This window comes from Chamaea fasciata, unplaced genomic scaffold, assembly GCF_029207755.1.
Source record: "Chamaea fasciata isolate MVZ Bird 193981 ecotype frontalis unplaced genomic scaffold, bChaFas1.0.hap1 SCAF_2, whole genome shotgun sequence".
Lineage (NCBI taxonomy): Eukaryota > Metazoa > Chordata > Aves > Passeriformes > Sylviidae > Chamaea > Chamaea fasciata.
This window is the reverse complement of record NW_027094087.1, coordinates 113,414,079-113,434,764: the sequence shown is the minus strand read 5'-3', so window position 1 is coordinate 113,434,764 and position 20,686 is coordinate 113,414,079. Positions and strand designations below refer to the sequence as shown.

The 20,686-nt window shown below is 42.4% G+C and overlaps 2 protein-coding genes across 2 annotated transcripts; one reads left to right on the top strand and one right to left on the bottom strand.

Annotated features, from left to right (window-relative positions):
• The first annotated feature begins 75 nt into the window (after positions 1 to 75).
• Positions 76 to 6,467, top strand: GET1 (guided entry of tail-anchored proteins factor 1). The gene is made up of 5 exons (XM_066177148.1): positions 76 to 224; positions 2,053 to 2,218; positions 3,278 to 3,345; positions 4,665 to 4,779; positions 5,464 to 6,467. The coding sequence occupies exons 1-5, from the start codon at positions 135 to 137 to the stop codon at positions 5,535 to 5,537; spliced, it is 513 nt and encodes a 170-aa protein (XP_066033245.1). The 5' UTR covers positions 76 to 134; the 3' UTR covers positions 5,538 to 6,467.
• A 12-nt stretch (positions 6,468 to 6,479) lies between these two features.
• Positions 6,480 to 20,423, bottom strand: LCA5L (lebercilin LCA5 like). Its single transcript, XM_066177312.1, has 8 exons — positions 20,414 to 20,423; positions 17,909 to 18,088; positions 15,393 to 15,928; positions 14,251 to 14,388; positions 12,504 to 12,597; positions 10,165 to 10,268; positions 9,739 to 9,865; positions 6,480 to 8,190 (listed from the first exon to the last, which is right to left on the bottom strand). The coding sequence occupies exons 1-8, from the start codon at positions 20,421 to 20,423 to the stop codon at positions 7,550 to 7,552; spliced, it is 1,830 nt and encodes a 609-aa protein (XP_066033409.1). The 3' UTR covers positions 6,480 to 7,549.
• Positions 20,424 to 20,686: the final 263 nt, after the last annotated feature.

Genomic DNA, 20,686 nt, shown 5'->3' with positions numbered 1-20,686 from the left:
CCCCGCCCCGAGCGCGCCGCCGCCCCATTGGCCCGCCCGCCTCACGTGCCGCGCGCGGCCCCGCCTGCCCTCACGGGCCGCTCCCGCTCCCGCTCCCGCTCCCGGTCCCAGTCTCGCTCTCGGTGCGGGGCCCCATGGCGGAGAGCGGCGCCTGGCTGCTGGTGCTCAGCGCCGTGTTCCTCTGCAACGCGCTCAAGATCCTGCTGCCCTCCTGCTCCTCCGTCGTGAGTGACGGCACCGCGCCCGCCGGGGATGGGGAAGCGGGAGGGAGGGAGGGAGGGAGGGAGGCGCGGGCCGGAGGATGGCTGGGAGCTGCCCCCAGGGAGGCGGCAGGGCGGTAAAGGGTCCTCTCACCGCATGGGGGGAGCGATGCCGGGCCGGGAGTGGTCCCGGTGCCCTTCTCCCGCGGCCCCAGATGTGACGGTCCTGCTCCTGGCCTTGGAGAGGAGAAGCTGATGCTGGAGATGGTGGGACACAGCCCCGTGGCTGGGTGCCTCTCGCAGTCCCGGTTACACCGGGCGCTGAAGTGCTGGGGAATGAGTTACCAGTGTGTTCAATGATGCTCCTGAGCCTCCAGTCCTTAGGATGGATCACGGAGTCATGGGATAGTTTGGGCAGGAAGGAACCTTAAGGATCATCCACTTCCAACACGCCCTGCCGTGGGCAGGGAACCTTCCACTGGGCCTGGCTGCTCAGAGCCCCGTCCAGGCTGCTCTTGAGCTCCTCCAGGGATGGGACACCCACAGCTTCTCAGTTTTTGGGAATAGCAAGGGCAGCTTTGCTCAGTCTTGCGTGTTTTCAACAGATGGACATGCCCATTGTTGAGGTGGGAGATCAGTGGATATGGAGATTAAGGAGTTGAGCCATTGTAGGAATAAACCTTAAATCTCAACCATTAATCAGGGTGCCCCTGTTCTGATCTGAAGCATTCCTGTGGAAGCATGGATAATGGAATTGAGGACAAATAAACTGTGTGACTGCCAGATAAACTCACAAGTGTACAAAGATGCTGAAATCCCTGTCACTCTGCTCTACCATGGAAATAACTTCACTGGCACAGAGATCAGTGTGCACTGTTCAACAATGCACAAAAATCCTTTAAAACCTAAATCACCCTCAGCAATTCAGGAAGCTGAACTCAGTGTCGCTAGGGATGAACCATTTGAGGAGGGGCTGAGGGCATTTGGTTTGTTCAGTCTGGAGGAGACTGAGACTGGGATCTGCAGCTCGAGGGATAGCTCCCATCTCTGCTCCCTGTGTCAGGGACAGCACCCAGGGCACGGCTGGAGCTGGGCCAGGAGGGATTGAGGTTGGATTTTAGGGAAAGGTTCTTCCCCCAGAGGGTGCTGGGCACTGCCCAGGCTCCCCAGGGAATGGGCACGGCCCCGAGGCTGCCAGAGCTCCAGGAGCCTTTGGACAGCGCTGCCAGGGATGCCCAGGCTGGGACTGTTGGGGGGTCTGGGCAGGGACAGGGCTTGGACTCAATTCCTTGTGGGTCCCTTCCAGCTCAGGATATTCTCAGATTCTATGAAGATCTCTGTTCAGCTTTCTGCTGTGGTTTGAGACTGAAGGTGGTGTTAATGCTCCCACTGACTGCAGGCCTGAGAACAGCATCCATGGGGAAAAAATTACATGTGTCTTGGGGAAGCTGGAAGCATTTCCTAAGGAGCAGCAAGAAAAAGATTTTGCGTCCTTTGTGCCTTCATTTCTATGGCAAACAGAGTTCATGAACCCACAAGAAGGTGGTGCCTCATGAAAAGAAATTAGGAAAGTAAAGGGAAAGGAGAAAGTGTTGGGATACTTGGCTGCTAGAACTGGAAATAGGAATGATCACAGAATTATTTAGTTTGGAAAAAACCTTCAAGATCATTGAGTCCAACCTGAGGCTGTTTTCTCTCATCTTGTCACTTGCTCCCTTGTTACCCAAGGATTTCCTGCATCTCAATGAAAGGTCCTTTTTTTATTGGAGCCTTTTGAGTTCATACTTTATACACATTAAAGCCAATCACTGGAATTCTGGGTCAATAACTGATAGCTTTCTTCACTTCTTAGATATCCAGGCTGTTACAGAAGGATGCAGAGCAGGAATCCCAGATGAGAGCTGAGATCCAGACCATGAAGCAGGAGCTTGCCACCATCAGTATGATGGATGAGTTTGCCAGATATGCCCGGCTTGAGAGGAAGATCAACAAAATGACTGACAAGCTCAAAACCCACGGTACAGTTCCACGTTTGCTCCCTTTTCCAAAAGGAAAAACATTTTCTGTTTCTGAAAAGCATCCTGTCAAGAGTGTTTTCAGTTTTAAGTATTTATCCTTCAAACTTGTCTTCCCCATCTCACCCATTTTCAGTGTCCTTCCTTCCTTCCTTCCTTCCTTCCTTCCTTCCTTCCTTCCTTCCTTCCTTCCTTCCTTCCTTCCTTCCTTCCTTCCTTCCTTCCTTCCTTCCTTCCTTCCTTCCTTCCTTCCTTCCTTCCTTCCTTCCTTCCTTCCTTCCTTCCTTCCTTCCTTCCTTCCTTCCTTCCTTCCTTCCTTCCTTCCTTCCTTCCTTCCTTCCTTCCTTCCTTCCTTCCTTCCTTCCTTCCTTCCTTCCTTCCTTCCTTCCTTCCTTCCTTCCTTCCTTCCTTCCTTCCTTCCTTCCTTCCTTCCTTCCTTCCTTCCTTCCTTCCTTCCTTCCTTCCTTCCTTCCTTCCTTCCTTCCTTCCTTCCTTCCTTCCTTCCTTCCTTCCTTCCTTCCTTCCTTCCTTCCTTCCTTCCTTCCTTCCTTCCTTCCTTCCTTCCTTCCTTCCTTCCTTCCTTCCTTCCTTCCTTCCTTCCTTCCTTCCTTCCTTCCTTCCTTCCTTCCTTCCTTCCTTCCTTCCGTCTCCCCTCCCTTCCCTCCTCCCTTCTTTCTCTCTCTCTTTCTTTCTCTCTCTCCTTTTCCCTTCCCCCTTTCTTTTTCTCTCCCTCCTTAATTTTTTCCTCTTTAAACAATTTGAAGAGCTTGCTAGTGTCTTTCCAGGAATTTCCTGGGCTTCACTGTGTAATTATTTATTCTTTCTTAGTGGTGCTGATCACTGAATCCTGTTTTGAGTAAGTCAAGGAAGAAACTACAGTGTGATACAGAACTGCAGTGTTGTAGAAGGGTATTTTTAATATAGCTATAAGTAATTTGGAAAAAGACTTTTAAACAGGGTTATATCCAGTCTTAAACAGCGAAATATTAAAGCATGACTAATTTTATGTAATTATAATTCATTATTATAAGTAATGGAAAGTAATATTTTTTTCTTTAACAGTGAAAGCACGAACTGCCCAATTAGCCAAAATAAAGTGGGTTATAAATATTGTATTCTACATATTGCAGGTAAGTAAATATTTTGTTCTGGATACAACTTAACCCAAATTCTCAGTAGTGTTACAATTTTCTGCGGGTTTATTGGCCCATAACTGGTCACTCAGGGCTCCCCCAGCGCAGGGAGGACGTGGAGCTGCTGGAGAGAGTCCAGAGGAGGCTCCAGGATGAGCAGAGGGATGGAGCAGCTCTGCTGGGAGGAAAGGCTGGCACAGCTGGGATTGTTCAGCCCGGACAGGAGAAGCTTTGGGCTGAGCTCAGGGTGGCCTTGCAGGGCCTGAAGGAGCTGCAGGAAACCTGGAGAGAGACAGTTCCCAAGGGCTGGAGGGACAGGACACAGGGAATGGCTTCAAACTGAGAAATGACAAGTTAAGGTGGGATGTTGGGAAAAAATCCTTTCCTGGGAGGGTGGGCAGGCCCTGGAATAGAATTCCCAGATTTGCTGTGGCTGCCCCTGGATCCCTGTGAGTGTCCAAGGCCAGGTTGGAAATCGGGGCTTGGAGCAGCCTGGGACAGTGGGAGGTGTCCCTGCCCATGGCAAGGCTGGCACTGGATGATTTTTAAAGTCCCCTCCAGCCCAAACCACTCTGGGATTCCAAGGACACAGAGCTTGTCAAACAGAAAAGAGTTTCTGGAACTGGGAGGGAAATGCTGCTGATAAAATCTGGTAGTTGAAAATGAAAGGAGTTTAACTTTCATCTCAGCTCTGTGTGGTTTTCCAGGGACAAGATTGGAGTTTGTCTTAGTTCTTTAATCATGGGGTTGTTTTTTTTTTTAATATATGGCCCCAAATCCAGGGAAATTCTGCTACATGTAAATATAATTCTGGCTTTGGAAACAAAATACACTTCTGCTGAGGATGCAAATCCCCACCTACAGCTGCCACATGTTTCCCCACGGTGCCTCATCAGATTGTCTGTGTAGTTCTGACGTGATGCCAAAGAATTTTCTAAGGAGAATTTGCTAACGAGGATGGCAGTGATCACCCTGAAGATTTCCTTAGGGGACTGTTAAAAGTGAGTTGCATTCCTTGTAGGCAAAAACTCAGGCTAAAAAGGGTCTTCAGAATTTTAAGAAATGCTATGACTGTGTTTGACTCTTTTGGATTGAAACGAGGGTCTTGAAAGAAAACAAGTTCTCACTGCAACCTTCTGATACTGTGTATAAATTTAAGGTCATACATCTAAATATTTTGAAGAAGATAAAAATATTTTGAAGATAAAATAACAACTCCCTTTCACTAGAATTTATTATTTGCTGTTTTCAGATAGCACTAGGAATGTACTTTGATGTGTCTTTATTATCCAAACTAATACAAATTCCCATTCCAGGCTGCCCTGATGATCTCTCTGATCTGGAAGTACTACTCCGAACCCGTCACGGTGCTTCCAAGCAAATGGTTGGCTCCCCTGGAGCGCCTGGTGGCCTTCCCTACAGGAGTGGCAGGTGAGGAAAAGGACATTCCCAAGCCCCAAAGCATCCATGGATTAACAGCAGCTGCTTCTCTGACTCCCAGAGTACAGGCTTCAAATATTTGAGCAGCTTTTCCTTGTGTGCTCAGTTCTGGTTTCTTGAACTGATCACAGAATTTTGTCGCTTCTATTTCCACCCAAACAGCATTGCCCTCATCTGTACTGAATGACTCTGGGGAAGATTTCATTTAGAAAATCAGAAAATCACCCCAAAAGGGATCGCAGGTGTGCTATGAATAGCTATGTACTTACAAAACAACTCATTTCAATTCTAGAGGAAATTTACTTTTTACCTCTCTCAAATCCTGAATTTAGATTCAAGCAAAGCATTCTGTGACTTGCCAAGCCTTAAACTTCAGATATTTTCTCTTGGGTCTGTAGCAGATGGTTTTAGCTTGTGGGGTGTACTCACCACACTTTAGCTCATATTTGTGTATTTGGTGTTTTTTTCTCAAGGCAATCCAGACTTTTTTTGGACCAGCATTGATTGATCTCCCATCTATTGTATCTCCCTTTTGTATATAAAGAATTTTGTTCCTGTTGGCCTCATGAATTCTGAGTTTCATTTTTTACACTTCCAAGGTTGTTTTCAGCTGCACAGGGTTTCTTAGGGTTATTGATCCAACAACTTCAATCATGATTTCTCCCTCTTTTCCAGGTGGTGTGGGAATTACCTGCTGGCTGGTGGTCTGCAATAAAGTTGTAGCTATCATGCTGCACCCCTTCAGCTGAAGGAATCCCAGCAATCCCTGGACTCCTCAACTGCACTTACATTATCACTCTTTTAAATTAAAAAAGGGACAGTTAGCTTTTATGAGACAAAGTCTGAGACAATCCTTGTTATTGCATTTGCATATGAGTCAGTCCTTTGGATTTCTCTTCCCAGAGTTTGTCTTTCAGTTTGGAAAGAGCAGCATTGCTGGTTATAAAACCTCATTTTGGGTTTATTCGTGGCAGAACCATAAGGTTTTGTCATGGCCTGTTGTCACCAACATTTAGAAGCGTTGGGTTTGTGGTTTTAAATTGGAAATTTGCTGGCTTTAGGAATTAATTTGGGAGCTTGGCTGTTTCTTTGCTGTAAAATGTGGCAGCTTCATCCCGAGGTAGGATCATGTTGGGTGGTGCAGAGGGCAGAGGGAAGTTGCTTGGCTTGGGGCAAAAGAGAGTGCCTTTCTTTGTGATTTTTTTACCCTAAAATTGGAATATTCTTGAGCTCCTAAAACAATAGATAGGTTTAATCAAGATTTTATCTCTTAAGAGGTTTTTTCAGCTGCTAAACACAAGCTCCTGTCAATGAAGCAGAAGACAGTGCTGTTCCTGCATAGGGGATGCTGATTTAGCTCCTCGCTCTGGAATTCCCACAGAGGAATGATCTGTTCTGCTATTCCAGGGCCTTTTCCTCCCTGCAGGAAGGAAGGAGCCAGAACCCCTCCAAAACTGGCACTGTCTTTAAAACGCAGTTCAAAAGGTCAGGTTATGTTGTGTGTGTATATATATATAGATTAAATACTTTTGTTTGTTTTATTGTTAATTTAAAAATTGGGATTTTATATTAGGAGTTGCATTTAGCCAACATGAAAATAAAAAAGAAAAAATGTTGTGATTGAATCTTATGTATAATGGTGTTGTTATTATGGAAATAAAGCTTTTCCACCCATTTTAGGTTTTCTCATGTCTTTTTTAATGTTAACTGCAGTTTTCCTAAACAACTCACAAAAATCCCAAACAAACAAATCCAAAATGGCAAAACAAATCCCAAACTCACCAAAATCCAAGCCAAAACAACGCCCCCCTGTGTTAATGCATAAGGAAATACCATTTGATTTAACTGGACTAATTTATTTTTTAAATTATTTTTCTAAACCTTTGAAATGTTGCTGGCAAACAGGTTCAGCTCTGAATGTCTTTGTCATCTTTAAAAGCTTTAGTAGTGTAATTTTTGACATTTTTTTAAGTGCTACTGCCTTTAAAAAATAACAGAATGTCCCTAATTTTTCCAAACTTCACATGAATTTAGAAAGTATCTAATGAATAACTGTGAGGAGCAAAACACAGACCTCCTCCCCTCGCTTACATAACCTTAAACAAGGATTTTTAGAGGCTTTTTGGGGACTGGCTATGCCTGACTTCTCCAAAACAATGCTTTCCTCTCGCACATTCATCTCTGGATGTCAGCTGGGGAAGTTACCAGGCAAACTGCTTTGATAAGTTCCAACAGTGGGGAAGAATGAGGCTTTAGAGGCTTCTAATGCTCGTGAAAACAATGTAGGAGCAAATTATTTTTATTATCTCTGAATTCTGGAAGCTGTTTGGGGAGTGAAGGAACTAAAAAAGTTTTCTTTTACTGCATTGTTGGTCCTCACCCAGCAGTGAACCTTATTAAAGCAGCATGGAGCTGACAACCATCCAGCTTCCAAATTCCAGCTCCTTGGGAATGCAAAAACCTGGGAGTTCTTAAACAAGGACTAGCATTTACCTGGTAACAGGTAAAAATGATAAGGAAGTGTTAATACAACACATTTTTGTGGATGGACACTGAGCACCGAATGGGTTTTTTTGTGACAACTGAATGGATTGTTTTGGAAAAAAAATCATGGAAAGCAATTGCCAGTGCTTGTAAGATTTCATAAACATTAGATGAAAGTAAAACATTTGGGTTTTAACAATCTGAATGTTTAAACTTTCTAAAGGTAAACTGATGAGCTGAACTATCAGAAATAACTGTATACTCTGAGGAGTTGGTTTTAACGAGGAGAGTTGGACCCTGGCATGGAGTCTGGGCTTTGCCACGCATTCCTCACTTGCCTGCCATTCCCCGTGCGCAGCTGGAACTCGGGGGGCTCTCTTCTTGCAAACAGCCCTCCCCAAAGAACTCCTTCCTCAGGTGTTCCTCCCACTCCAGAGCTGCCATCCTGCCTGGCCAGGGGGATTTGCCCAAAAGAAGGTTCATAAGCCCCAAAGGCAATTTTCCCCCTGGACACAGCAGGGTTACTGCAGCTCTGGCCTGCCTGTCTCAGGCTGCTCAGGCTGCCTGCTCTGCATTTAGCACCTGAAGTGTGGAGCCCCTGATGCAAATTCTCAACAGCTTCTGAGAAGATGTATTTTTTTTTCAGCCTAGTGGGGTCTTTGCTTGGAACTCCATCTTTGCTTAGAACTGCACCTTCACTCCTGGCTTTCTTCTTTTGCTGCTCAGATGGTTTTTTCTCTTCTTTTTCAGCTTCTTCCACTGCCTCTCCCTCTTGATTGTTCTCTTTTGTGCTGTCACTTTGAGGATTTTGTTCAGATTTCGTCAGACTTTTCAACTCCTGATCAAAAACCTCCGTCTGTTTTTCCATTTCTTTAATAAGTTCTGGAAAATTGCATTCTTCCATCAGCAGTTTGTCCCCTGAAATATTGTGGGGTTTAAGAACATGAAGAGTTATGAAGCTTTAAAAAGAGCAAGTACCAGATCCTTATTTCACTGCTTCAGTTGATATTATTGATGGTATTTCAAATACCACTTATAATAAATATAATGACATGGGGCAAGATTTAAACAACATAATTCTGCCACTGAATCCAGGTTAATATCTTTTTTACTTCATTTTCATTGTGTTGAATTTAATTAAATGGATTTAGCTGCCATTATGTACAGTAATGGCTAAATAGAGTGCCAGAAAAGTCATGTACAATGCAACAGAGAAACGAGGTGAGGTCTGAACCCTTAATTGTCACTTTCTAGCTTTTAAACAGAACTCAGAGATATGCAGGATTTCCTTTCCCTTAATTCCCATCAGAGCTGCTTGTGTGGAGCAGAATATACAGCAACTCTCTCACCTGGAAATGAGGGGGCTCTACTTTTCAGTAGGAAAAGGAACATGTGTACAGAAATGCCATTTATCTGTGCAGGGGATGACTTGTAATGTGTCCTGTGCTCTGCAGAGACCCACAGAATACCCCCAAAATGAGACATGGTCCAAGCTTAAAGGAGAAATAAGAGGTTGCAGGAACTAAAAAAGCCAAGTAAGGTTTCAATCAAAGTCTAACATCAATGAGAGAAACTCAGATTTCACAGATTTTTCAGAGGGAGCATTGTAAGACCTGTGCTTTCTGTCAGCTTTAGAAGGGCATTTTAAAGACAAATGCTGACTTTGGTTGTCTGGGGGGCTCTGGATGGCTGCAGGCTGAGAAGGCAAAGCACAAACCTCAGGGGTTAACACATCCCAGGTACAGGGATGTGACTGGCATCACCTATTCCACCTGGGTAAATGTGTGACCTGGAGATCTCCTGCCATTTGTGACATGCTTAGAATGGTGGAACCCAGCCCTTTTCTTTTCCTAAAAGCCTTAAAGGAAGTAACAGGAAAGTTTCTAGAAAGAAAAACATAAATAAGGGAACAGCAGTTGCTTTTTCTTTCCTTCGTTCTATAAAATTTCTTCAGAATAAAGATGTTTACAGATGAGTCCCTTGCATGTAACTTTTCCATGAGAACACAGTGGCTGAGATTTTCATAAAATCTCTTTCCTGGGATCACTGTCATGAGGAGCTGCTCCCAGCCCTCACAGTCCTTTTCCTTCTCCAGCCATGGAAATACGTTCTCATCACTGATGAAGATTCCCAGTGATCACTTTGAGATCAGTGTTTGTTTAGTATGGGTTAACAAGTGTTAATTATCCTGAATTTTTACCATGATGACCAGGAAGTGCTTTGGGAAAACCAGCAGGGTGGAGATGCCACATCCTACAGAGCAGCTCTGCTCTCAGTGCAGCAGCACCAGCAGCTGTATTTTCCAACCCAGATGATTCTGTGTTTTCAGTGTCACCTCATTCATCATTTGGAACTAATTCCTGTTAGCCAAGTGCCAGTGAAGGGCCGTCAGAACCACATAAACTACCAGGACTTCTGGTAATTTGCAAAGATCAGGTGAATTTCTGAGAGAAACGTTAAACCTACCTCTGTGTGTCCTGTTAGAAGTTTCTGGCATTGGGACTTTCTTGGTTGCTTGCTTTTCTTTTCTATCCTGGGCATCTGAGCACACTTCCTTTGCTTTATCTTCTCCACCCTTATCTTCTCTTTTCTCCTACCATTGGTAATTAAAGGTAAAAATAATGAGGGAATGCTTGCTTAGTGACTTTTAAAAGAACACAATCAGTGCAATACTTATAAAAAGATTATCAATTTCTATTGCTGTTACATTCTTATTTTGCATCACAGCGTTATTTCTGTACTGTAATCACACTCATGCAAAATCCACAACCAACATGTGCCTGGACAGCCTGGATCAGGCTGTCCAGGCACATTACTGCAACTTAGGGAATAAGACACACCTTAGCTGACAGTTTAAACAGGAGATTGGATTTGGATCCAGATCTTTCCCACCTTTTTTAGCTGGATTGGACTTTTTTCTGTTTCTTGGTGCTGAGACAGCAGCAGTTCTCTGAAACTCTCTTTATCTACTTGTACTGATCTGTCTACTCTCAGACCTGCTGAATAGGACAAGCATTAGCAATACAGTAATTTCTGGAATTAGATTGTTGAAATAAACAAAAAGATATCTCTGACAACTGACAATACTGATATGTGACCAAGAATTTAAACTTTTTTTTTTAATGCATATCTTAACGCCCTTTAAAAAAGAAGTTATTCTTTCTGCTGAATCTATAAATGCTGAAACTGGACACAAACCTGGATTTCTGAGCCTTGTCATCTGTACATCAGTGCATCCTAAACATACTTATATACACAAATATATATAAAAATATACAACAAATAAAGTCCTGTTCAGATAGAACACGTAAAGTCAGATAAGTGTGTCTATGCCCCAGAGCCTACATGGGCTTAATTTTTGGTTCCATTCTAGTGTGAATTTGAGAGGTCTGCTATGAAGCCTCAGAGTTCACTTCCCTAAATTTGGATCTTTATGGAACCCACCCTCGTGGGAAATGCTTAACACTGTTTGAAGTATCAGTGGTCTTTGGAAGAGATTCCAATGGGGTGACTGAACGAGATATTCAGAGAAATATGGATATGAGGTGGAGAAGATGAGTATATTGTCTCTTTACTCTATTTTTGGAATAATTTTGACACGAAAGTTGCTACCACCAGAGCAGCAAAACCGGGATCTTATCCACATCCACATTCACCCTTATTCCCAGTTTTGGGCTCAGAAATCCAAGGACAAAACGCATAAAAACGGTGCCCTTCCTGGTGTTCGCAGCTGGGCGGTGAAAGGGGTACTGGTGAGCAGCCTGGAATGACTCTGACGATGCGAGAGGAATTGGTTTCCCAGTTGCTCCAGCTTTTTTCTCCCAGTTACTCAGGAGCTTTTCCAGCCGGGACCAGCGGGGTGTTCCCCGGGATCGGGACTAGGGGGCGCTGCCCCCCCAGGTGAGCCGCTGCCACCTGCCCGCGCTCCGCTCCCGGCCGGAGCTCCGGGAATCCCCGGCTCCATCCAATAAATCCATTTCTCCATTTCAGTGACCTGCGCAGAGCTTTCGGAACACCTAAGGAAGCCTCCCTCCAGCCATTTATCAGCGCCGTTAAAAAGAAAACCCAGCTCCAAATTTCCTGCTGGCTAAAAAAACTTTTGTGAATGTCAACTAGAAAATAATGACCTGCAAAAGCAAGTCTTTAGAAATCTGCTAAAGGAAAATTCGAGTCAATAGTGAAAGGGAAAACAAGTTGTTAGCAATTTCAGCTCTGGGTTTCCAAATCTATTAACTGGCAGAGAATGAAACCTTTTTTCTAAAAATTCCGGAGGATCGGGCAACTTTGCTTGGAAACTTTTCATTACAAAATAGCACGTCTCTCTCCAAATAAGCTCCCTTATCTTGCTTAAAGGAAAGAAAAATTTAAATAATAACAGTGGTTTAAGTACCATAATTGAATAGCAACATTCAATTTCTATTGAAAAAAAGGCCATATATAAGTAAAAAAAATGGTAGTTATGTGGTGTAACTAAAACAGGAATTCAGAGTTTCATAAAAAAAACATGTCTGACCTGGGATGAGAACCAGGAATATGTGCTTTTCTTAATTTTACACCTTGAATTACCAATCTTTTCCTTGTAGTTCACTGGTGGTTAAGTCAGAGTTAATGGGTTTGCAAAGGCAATGAAGAGGAAAGAAATAAGCAACTGAGGGTGATAAGATTTTGTATTGCTGCCATGATTTGACTAATTCTGTGGGGAGCATTTCCAGCAGACAAGTCTGCTAAGTGCTCTTTGGTACCCACATGAAGGAAGTCCTGATTTCTGCTTCACTTTAGGAACAGAAATATCTGCTCAGTGTTCTCAAGACGTGCTTCAGCCAGGGAAATTCATGTTTAGATAATTCCATCCCAAACTCTGGGTGTAGTGGAGGCAAACTGGGGAATCTCAAACAGCATTGGTCGGATTTAATCAGCTGAATCCCACTCCAGGCAGCTGCCCTTGGAATGTTGGATAGCCAAGACTGCATGGAATAGATATTTCTTCCCAATATCTATGAACATCCATGTAAAAGAAATATTCTTTACTAAAGAGCTCTTTCTTCCTTGGTAGAACTTATTTTATATTGTTGTTTTCGATCATTCAAGCCTATAAACTTCTTAAACCCTTTCTCCTTTTCAGCCCATACAAAAGCACTGCTTTGGCATTTAAATTGGAATAAACCTCCCAGTTCTAAAACAGTGGAAGTGTCACCTAACTAAACAAGAAAAGAAGATGATTACAGACATACTTTGGTCATTAGGAACCCAATCACTTCTGTCCCTCAGGGCTTTTGGCATCCGATTTGCATAAATATTCTTTATGTAAAGCTGCCGATCCTTTTCCTAAGAGAAATAAACACTATTAAAGTTCTAACATGCATTAAAAATTACTTTTTACCCACTTAATTTTCCCATGCTGGGTGAAACCCATCAGGGATTTCACCCCTTGCCAGACCCACGTGGTGGCTTTAATCATTAGCATTTTTCCAGACTAAATTTTTTTTTTGCCTTTACTTCCTCTTTTTGTGTTGATTTTTTTAAAAAAATTAATTTACTCAGTGCCCTTGTCATATGCTCAGTTGGTTCAAAACCTGTTGCTCTGGTGGTGACATGAACTCCAGAGGCACATTTTGCATTTATTTAGCGAGATTCCTCTTTCCTTAATGAAATCTTCCTTAAACACAGAAGACAGATCTCAGTAATACTCTCACCACTCCAGTTTTCAGTGGGGAAAAAAAAAAAAAAGAGCTTCGTTTATTTGGGAAAATTACAAATTTTCCTGGAAGTGGAATGGCCTGAAATAAGACAGGTGTCTAAAGCTATGAATTTGTAAGGATAAACTCTGTTCTGGCACAAAAATAAGGTTGATAAGCATGTCTGGTCTTCTTTGTGGTAAATCAGTAGAAGATTTTGTGGATCTAAATAGAAAATTCAGAGACCTGGACACACAGAAAACTGCGTGGAAAAGAGATGAAACAGAACAATTTCAGAGAAGTGTTAAGGTGAGAATTGTACTTTGGAATAATTTGCATTTTGGGACAGTTTTCTATCAATGTTCCTGAGATTGTAATTGTTACCATCTCCCAGATCTGCTGGTCCAGGAGGAGAGCAGGCTCTGACAGGGAAAAAGCACTGCCAAGTACCAGGAGGAAACATCTGCACCTGCTACACAGGGAAGAGGGATAAAAAACACTCCTGTGCAGAAATCCCAACCTCCATGAATCCTCAGGAATTGCCTGTCCTGCCCTTCAAGATGTCTCGGAAAACTCCCCTTTACAACATCTTCCAGAGATTTTTGATTCCATTTAGGAAGAGAAAGCTCCCCAATGGGATCACCTTGATGCAGAAATATATAAGTAAATGTATTTTAACTGTGTTACAAACACAATTATGAAAAAGCCACAAGGGATGCCAGGTTTTCTGGAATGTGTGATGGTTTTCTTCATTACAACTCATATGGCATTGCATTCCTGGCAGCTTTCGCTTTAAATACATTTAGTTTTCCTGAATGATTGTTTTACAAGCATTACAAAAAGTGCTGAACTGGACCTATTTATCCCAAAACCATTTGTCCAAAAAGCAAACCGGAATTTGAGCAAACTCTTGAAACATTTCCACAAGTCTTTTTGTTAAACTTTAATTTTGCAAGTTGTAATATTTGGCTCATTTTGACTTGTTTCTGTGAGGGAACTAATTTAAAATGACTAGATGAATATATCTGACCCCAATCTGGCAAAATGATAACATATTGATGTGGATTTTGGTTCAATTTCTGATGCAATTATCCCTGTTTCAATTCACTATTGAACTACTTCTAACAAACAGACCCCACAATAATGTCAGAATTTCACATTTCTGGCTTTCTTAGTAGACTGTAGACTCAAGCAGGAAACCAAATCCCATTAGTAAATACTGTAAAAGAAGCAAAAGGAATAGGTAGCAATAAATATTTGAATTTTCCTGTAGAGACAGAAACCTGGATAAAATCTGGAATACCTTAATTTTTTGGTGAACAATGTTAATTTCCACTAGCAAGTCTTTTGTGATCATTGTAGCTTCCAGGAGTTTTTTACTCTCACTTGCCAGCTGACGACTAAAGATGCTGTTGTTCAGCTTCAGCTGCATTTCCAGACTCTGAAAAAAGTGACAGATTTTACCATATGGATGTACTCAGTGTGACAGTTGGAAAGTTTCAGTTCTTGACACATTTAAAATATAAGTGTGCTAATATAAGGAAATTTAAGCCCATAATTATATATAATAACAGTTATTATATTTTAATTATAGTAATATAAATAATATTATAAATTATATTGTAAACAATATATGAAACCACACTGAAGTATCTGAAAATTAATTTCGAAGTAAGAAAAAAAATGGTTTAAAACCTATTTTCACTAAACAAAAGGAAAAGTTTTGGCATTCAATCATAAAAATAAAGCCGTGCCTTACCTTTCTGATGGATTAATTAATACAAACAACTTTGAGAAATGTTAAGGCTTTCTGTTCACAGAGACCTATGAACTATGGCAGAGTAAGGAGGCTTAGTGTAAATGAAAATTTGGTGATTTATTGGGTTCTTTTCTTCCGAACCCAGGGCCAAGCACTGAAATTCCAGTTCCTAAAAGTATTGTGTGGACACCCAACCCTCTGTGCTTTTTATAGCTGCGCACTCCTGGAAACAGAAAGTTTTTAAAAGAGGATCTGAATTCAGCTGTTCATATTTACAGTTTCTTTTAAGATTTCCTGGCTCCTTATTTAATTCTGTGCATAATAGACCCCATAGGAAATAGAAATGAATTCCCGGAGGATCATGGAAATTTCACTCTGCCAGTTTTGTAGTAAAAATTGTGTCCCTATCTTTTTTGTGCCAGGGTCAATGAAAGTAAAGAAACATGAAATATTAAAAGGAGATGACTTATCTCCTCTTGAACTTCCTTACACTCAGGAATGCACTGGATTAAGCAGCATCCAGTGTTACAAGATTGTATCAGAATCATTCATGTGATAAGAAATAGCCAAAATTTTTCCACTATTCCTGCACTGAAATCTCTCCTTTATGATCCTTGTGATTCCCTCCCAATTTAGGATATTCTATGACCCTACATCCCACAAACACAATAATTTGCAGGCATTACCTGTATCCTCTCATTCTTTGCTTCCAATGTTTTGTTGAGGACCGACAACCTGCGATTAAGTTCCTCCCTCTCTGCCAGAGCTTTATCTTCTGATAGCATGACCAAGGTCTTCAGGTCACCTTTAGTTCTCCTCAGCTCCCCTTCAACTTTTTTGAGCTCCCTGGCTGTGTTTTTCTCGGCCTCCTGGGACATTTTCAGGAGTTTCCTGAGCTCCCTCATCTCGTTCCGATGCCCTGCCAGCAGCCCCTGCAGGTGGCTCTCGGCGTTGTTGAACCTGTTGATGGCTTTGGCGTGCCGCCGGGTCAGATCTTTCAGTGCCAGGTTCTCCAAGCTCGACGCCTCGATTTTCCTCTCCAAGTCGACTATTTCGTTCTTCAGCTCTTTGATTTTGTGGAGCCTGGCCGAGGATATTCGCTGGGCCGTGTCGTTTTTGTCCCGGGAAAACACCCCGCTGGGCAGGGTTAGAAAGGAGGAGTTCAAATAGGGGTTTTTTGCAGCTGGCCATTTCTTCCCTCCTGCATTGAGATCAGAGTAAACTGGCATTGAGAGACAGAAATTATCTGAGACAAATCAATCACTGAGCGTTTTTTTCTCCTCACATAAACTCCTACTACTAATTAACTACTACTCCTAAACTGCTCATCCAACCACAGAATTGTGGTTTCTCCACAAAATACCCCAAAATTCTGATGTTCAATGAGCAGCCTGGTTCTAGGGAAAGGTGTCCCTGCCCACGGCAGGTGTTGGAACAAGATGATCTTTAAGGTCCCTTCCAACATAAACTGTTCTAGGATTGTGTGATACAAGTAATTCACAGACAGATGCATTAAATATTTTATATCTCTGTGTCTTTCTGTGGCTGCAGTGGACCACAGATAGCAGCCAATGGAAATAAACGGAAACAAATCAATGGAAATCAATTTTCAGTCCATGGAAATCAGTTTTCTTCCTGCCAATCACACACTTCACTATCGTGGCCACAATCTGATGAACCAAATTCAACTCATCAGAATCTACACCTTGAATAGGTGTGCAGTTGTCTGTGTGGTTTCTAAACAGCAATTGAAAAAAATATATTATTGGGCTACTTCTCAGTGTGTTGCTGCCATTGCCTCTCCTTAAGGCCAGGATTCTGGCTGAATTACACCCCTTTTCTTTTCCTGAAGCAGGATTAGAGTTTAAAAATAGTCAAGACTCTAAATCTGAGTGTGTTCCCCTTTCTCAGGTGTATTTTCAATTTCTCTACAGCTCTCATGGCATTTCAGGCAGTATTTTGATAAAAAGTTTATTACAATTTACAGATCATCTCATATTTTATGGATGAAACAGGTGAGGTCCTGACTTAAAACACACCAGAATAAAAGGACAGATCTTTCCAAGAATTTCTGTTGAATCCAATATTTTATGTAACACAGTTCTACTGCAGGAAAACTGCAATATGATCACAAATATTGTCACACAAGTATTTGCAAAATTATATCATATTACTATTTTATTTTTCCAGAACAGACTGAGAGAATTGAAAAAAAAAAAAAGGACAAATACCTTTCTGCAAAAGCTGTCAGAAGTACTGTAAAATGTATTTCATTTCCAAAATCATGGACAAGCAAAAATAAACACTTTATCCAAATGATATATAACATCTGCAAATATATACACTAAATTACCCACCACAGGTAGAGGTCAATAATGATTTTTTTCTAACTAGTTATAAAAAATGCCATTATTTTTTCTGGTCTGCTACTTTCATGCCAGTATAACCTCTTGACAGCAGCATACAATAACAGAGATTATAACAGAGACAAGCAGTGGTTCTTCTGGTTTTTTTGGATTGATTTCCATCTTGTAGCTTTGGTAAATCAAGATGAAATTTTGAAGCTCAGCAGGACCCTTTGGTTGCTGGTTTTCCACTCATTTTTGTAATGTGGCCTGGTAGGATTTAAGAAAGGATGGGTCTAGACGGGAAAAGATGCAGACACAGAGAGATTCCTCACTGTTAACAGTGGCATAAATTCCATGTACATTTGCATATTTGTTCTCTATGCTCATTCCACTGAGGCACAAATTCATTTCACAGGATACAACCACAATCCAGCTGGCCACAAAATAGCTGTTTTCTGGTCAAGACTAACACTGTTGTGCATTGTTTCTACCGATTTTCCTTATGAAAAGCTTTTTCAGACTCTCCAGATGATGCATGGTCAGAAACCAAAATGTGGCAGAGCCATTTTCAGGTCCCTGGGTTGAAGCTGAGGAATGAAGATTGCCAAGGGGCACCCACATCCCAGGTGATTCTCCCTTTGGATCACTGAGTATTGTGGGATAGCACAGAGGGGAATCTCTCTCTCTTCCCTCCCCTTATTGGTGTTTGAAACAGAATTTATTATATTCTTCCACCGAAAAACTGTTGTCCCTGTCTTGCTAATTATTGAAAAAAAGAAGCCAAAGAAAGGGAACAATGATATTTCGCAAGAGAGTCCCATACTAGCAGAAAACAAATTTACCTTTTCTATCACCTTGGGCATAGAAAGACTGTCTAAATTTCTTTTTTTCTTTTCTTGTTCTGTCCTTTTTCTCTATTTTCTTCTCTTCAGTTCCTGGTGTTTCTAAAGGTTTGTCTCCTCTGACTCTTTCAGGGTCAGTCACTGACAAAGCTCTTGGAATCATCACTGGGAGAATGTACACTTGTGTCTTCTCTACGAGGTCACCACCCTACCTGGGATTTCATAGTATTTCATGTCATAAAAATATCATTTTTATCATTTGATCACATTTTTCAAGAATTAGACAGCAAGTCAGATCACAAAATCAACTAATCCCTTAAAACAGCACAAATACAACCTTAGCTACCATATTAACACTCTAAGCAGAGGATAGAGAACCTAAAACTATTTTAATATGCTTGTAAAAAGCATGTATGTAGCATAAAATAAACAAATATAAGTAACTTTCTAGGTCTTTCCGAATAGCTAGTATGCTTCTTCTTCTTCTTTTTTTTTTTTTTTTTTTTTTTTTTTTTTTTTTTTTTTTTTTTTTTTCCTTTCTTTTTTTTTTCCTTGCTGAGGCTACTGGGAAGTGCAAGAGCAGATCAGTTTATTCTCCTGACGGAATTATTTAAACACTGTAGTTCTAGTAAAAATTATTCCTTGGGACATGGCTTGATGCCCATTCCATTTTCCTATTATCATGTTCCAATCCACTTCCGGTGAGGAGAAGCAAGTTTTGCCTTGAGACACAATTGTGGAAAGGAATTAGGTTCTAAACATAATCAAAAGTGAGATTAAAACACAATAGAGGTTAAATGTTGGGACCCAAAGCAATAATTCAACTTTTACTTTTTGCACAAAAGAGGAAAACAATAGAAAGGTAGGAAAATATTTGCTAATAGAGTGATTTGAGAGTGGCAATCTCGCATTCACCTCATAGCAACAACAGGGCCACAGAGAAATTCATCTTTGTTCCCTTAAAATTCATTTATAAATAAAGAATCTTACACAGTAGAAGGGTAAGTTGTACATTTTGGGGGTCCAAAAGGAGCATGGCAACTGTGGAAAGGAAATTTGAGGGGGGGTTAAAATTATGCTTTAGTTCACATGGGTTTTAACACATCCCCTTCGCTAACAAAATATGAGACTATTTTCTTAGAACCTTCTAACTCCTTTGTTGGCCTTTTTGCTTTGTGCTGGCATTTAATTTTAAATTAAATTTCTTAAAGGGGAGAGGGGAATCACACAGCTCCCAAAGAAAATTAAAGAACGGAATTCAGGAGTGCACAGAACATTTTAGGCTGAATCAAAACAGCTTCATTACTCTTAATTCCTTTGCATGAACAGTTTTTCCTTGTGGAATACTGAGGAATGCCACAGTCCTCCTAAATCTGAGGCAGTACAATAACCCACAAGAGATGAGAAATCACATTTTGAGCATTAGGCAAAGCCTAGGTTGGTTCACAGATCTGTATTTGTGTTAAAATTTGATTTGGCACTGCCAACAATTTCTAGGCAAATTGTCTTTAAAGCAAATTATCTAAAATTAAACTTAAAACTACTGCTTTAATTTGTTTTGATGAGACGTGTGGCCTGAATCTGCTCTGAATCCAGAGCAGGTGTTGAAAAGTAAATAAAATAGAAAAGGAGAAGACAGGAAAACCAAAGCTGAAGCAGAAGAAACAGAGATATGAAATGAAAGATACTGCAATAGAGTTAAAAAGGCAGGGGCTGGAATGGACAAACTCCAGGAGAATTTATGTTGAAAAGGTACAGGAAACAAACAATTAGGGCCAAATTCCTGCGTTGAAGACGGAAGTGTCCTGGCATCTCCCTCAGTGTCCCCTTGGACACACAACCCCACACCCAGCTCCATGTCCCAGTAGCTCTGTCCCACCTGGACACACAGTCCCAAACCCAGCCCCATGTCCTGGCATCCCCTCAGTGTCCACTTGGACACACAACCCCACACCCAGCTCCATGTCCCAGTAGCTCTGTCCCACCTGGACACACAATCCCACAGCCCCAGGTCCTGGGAGCTCTGTCCCACCTGGACACACAATCCCAAACCCAGCCCCATGTCCTGGCATCCCCTCAGTGTCCACTTGGACACATAATCCCACACCCAGCCCCATGTCCTGGCAGCTCTGTCCCACCTGGACACACAACCCCACATCCAGCTCCATGTCCTGCCATCTCCCTCAGCGTCCACTTGGACACCCAATTCCACATCCAGCTCCATGTCCTGGGAGCTCCATCCCGCCTGGACAAACAACCCCACAAACAGCCCCATGTCCTAGGAGCTCTGTCCCACCGGGACACACAGTCCCATATCCAGCCCCATGTCCTGGCAGCTCCCTCAATGTCCCTGCTGGACACACAATTCCACACCCAGGCACATGTTCCCCCTCACTCTGCTCTGTTCTCCCTGCACCCCTGGCACCCACAGGTGAAGGATCCCACCTTGTCCTGCGTCCTCTGTGGGAATCTCACCCCACTTCCACCCCAGTGTGTGCTGTCCCCTCACGGCCTCACCAGCCGCCATCACCGGCCTCCACCCCTGTTGCTGTGGGAAATGGCGGGAGCACCCTGGGAGTGGGGGCCTCACCCTTTTCCTCTCTCTTCCCTTCCTCTTCCCTCACCCCAGACCCGGCAGAGGAGCCCGTGTGTGTATTTCCACCCTCATATTTCAGTACCGCGCCAGGGTTTTAATGCGAATTTGGCGATGTGGGTCCTGCTGTGCCCTGAAGGCGCCTCACGGCCTGGATGCGCCCTCAGAGCGCACAGGCCGGACCCAGCAGCCTCCAA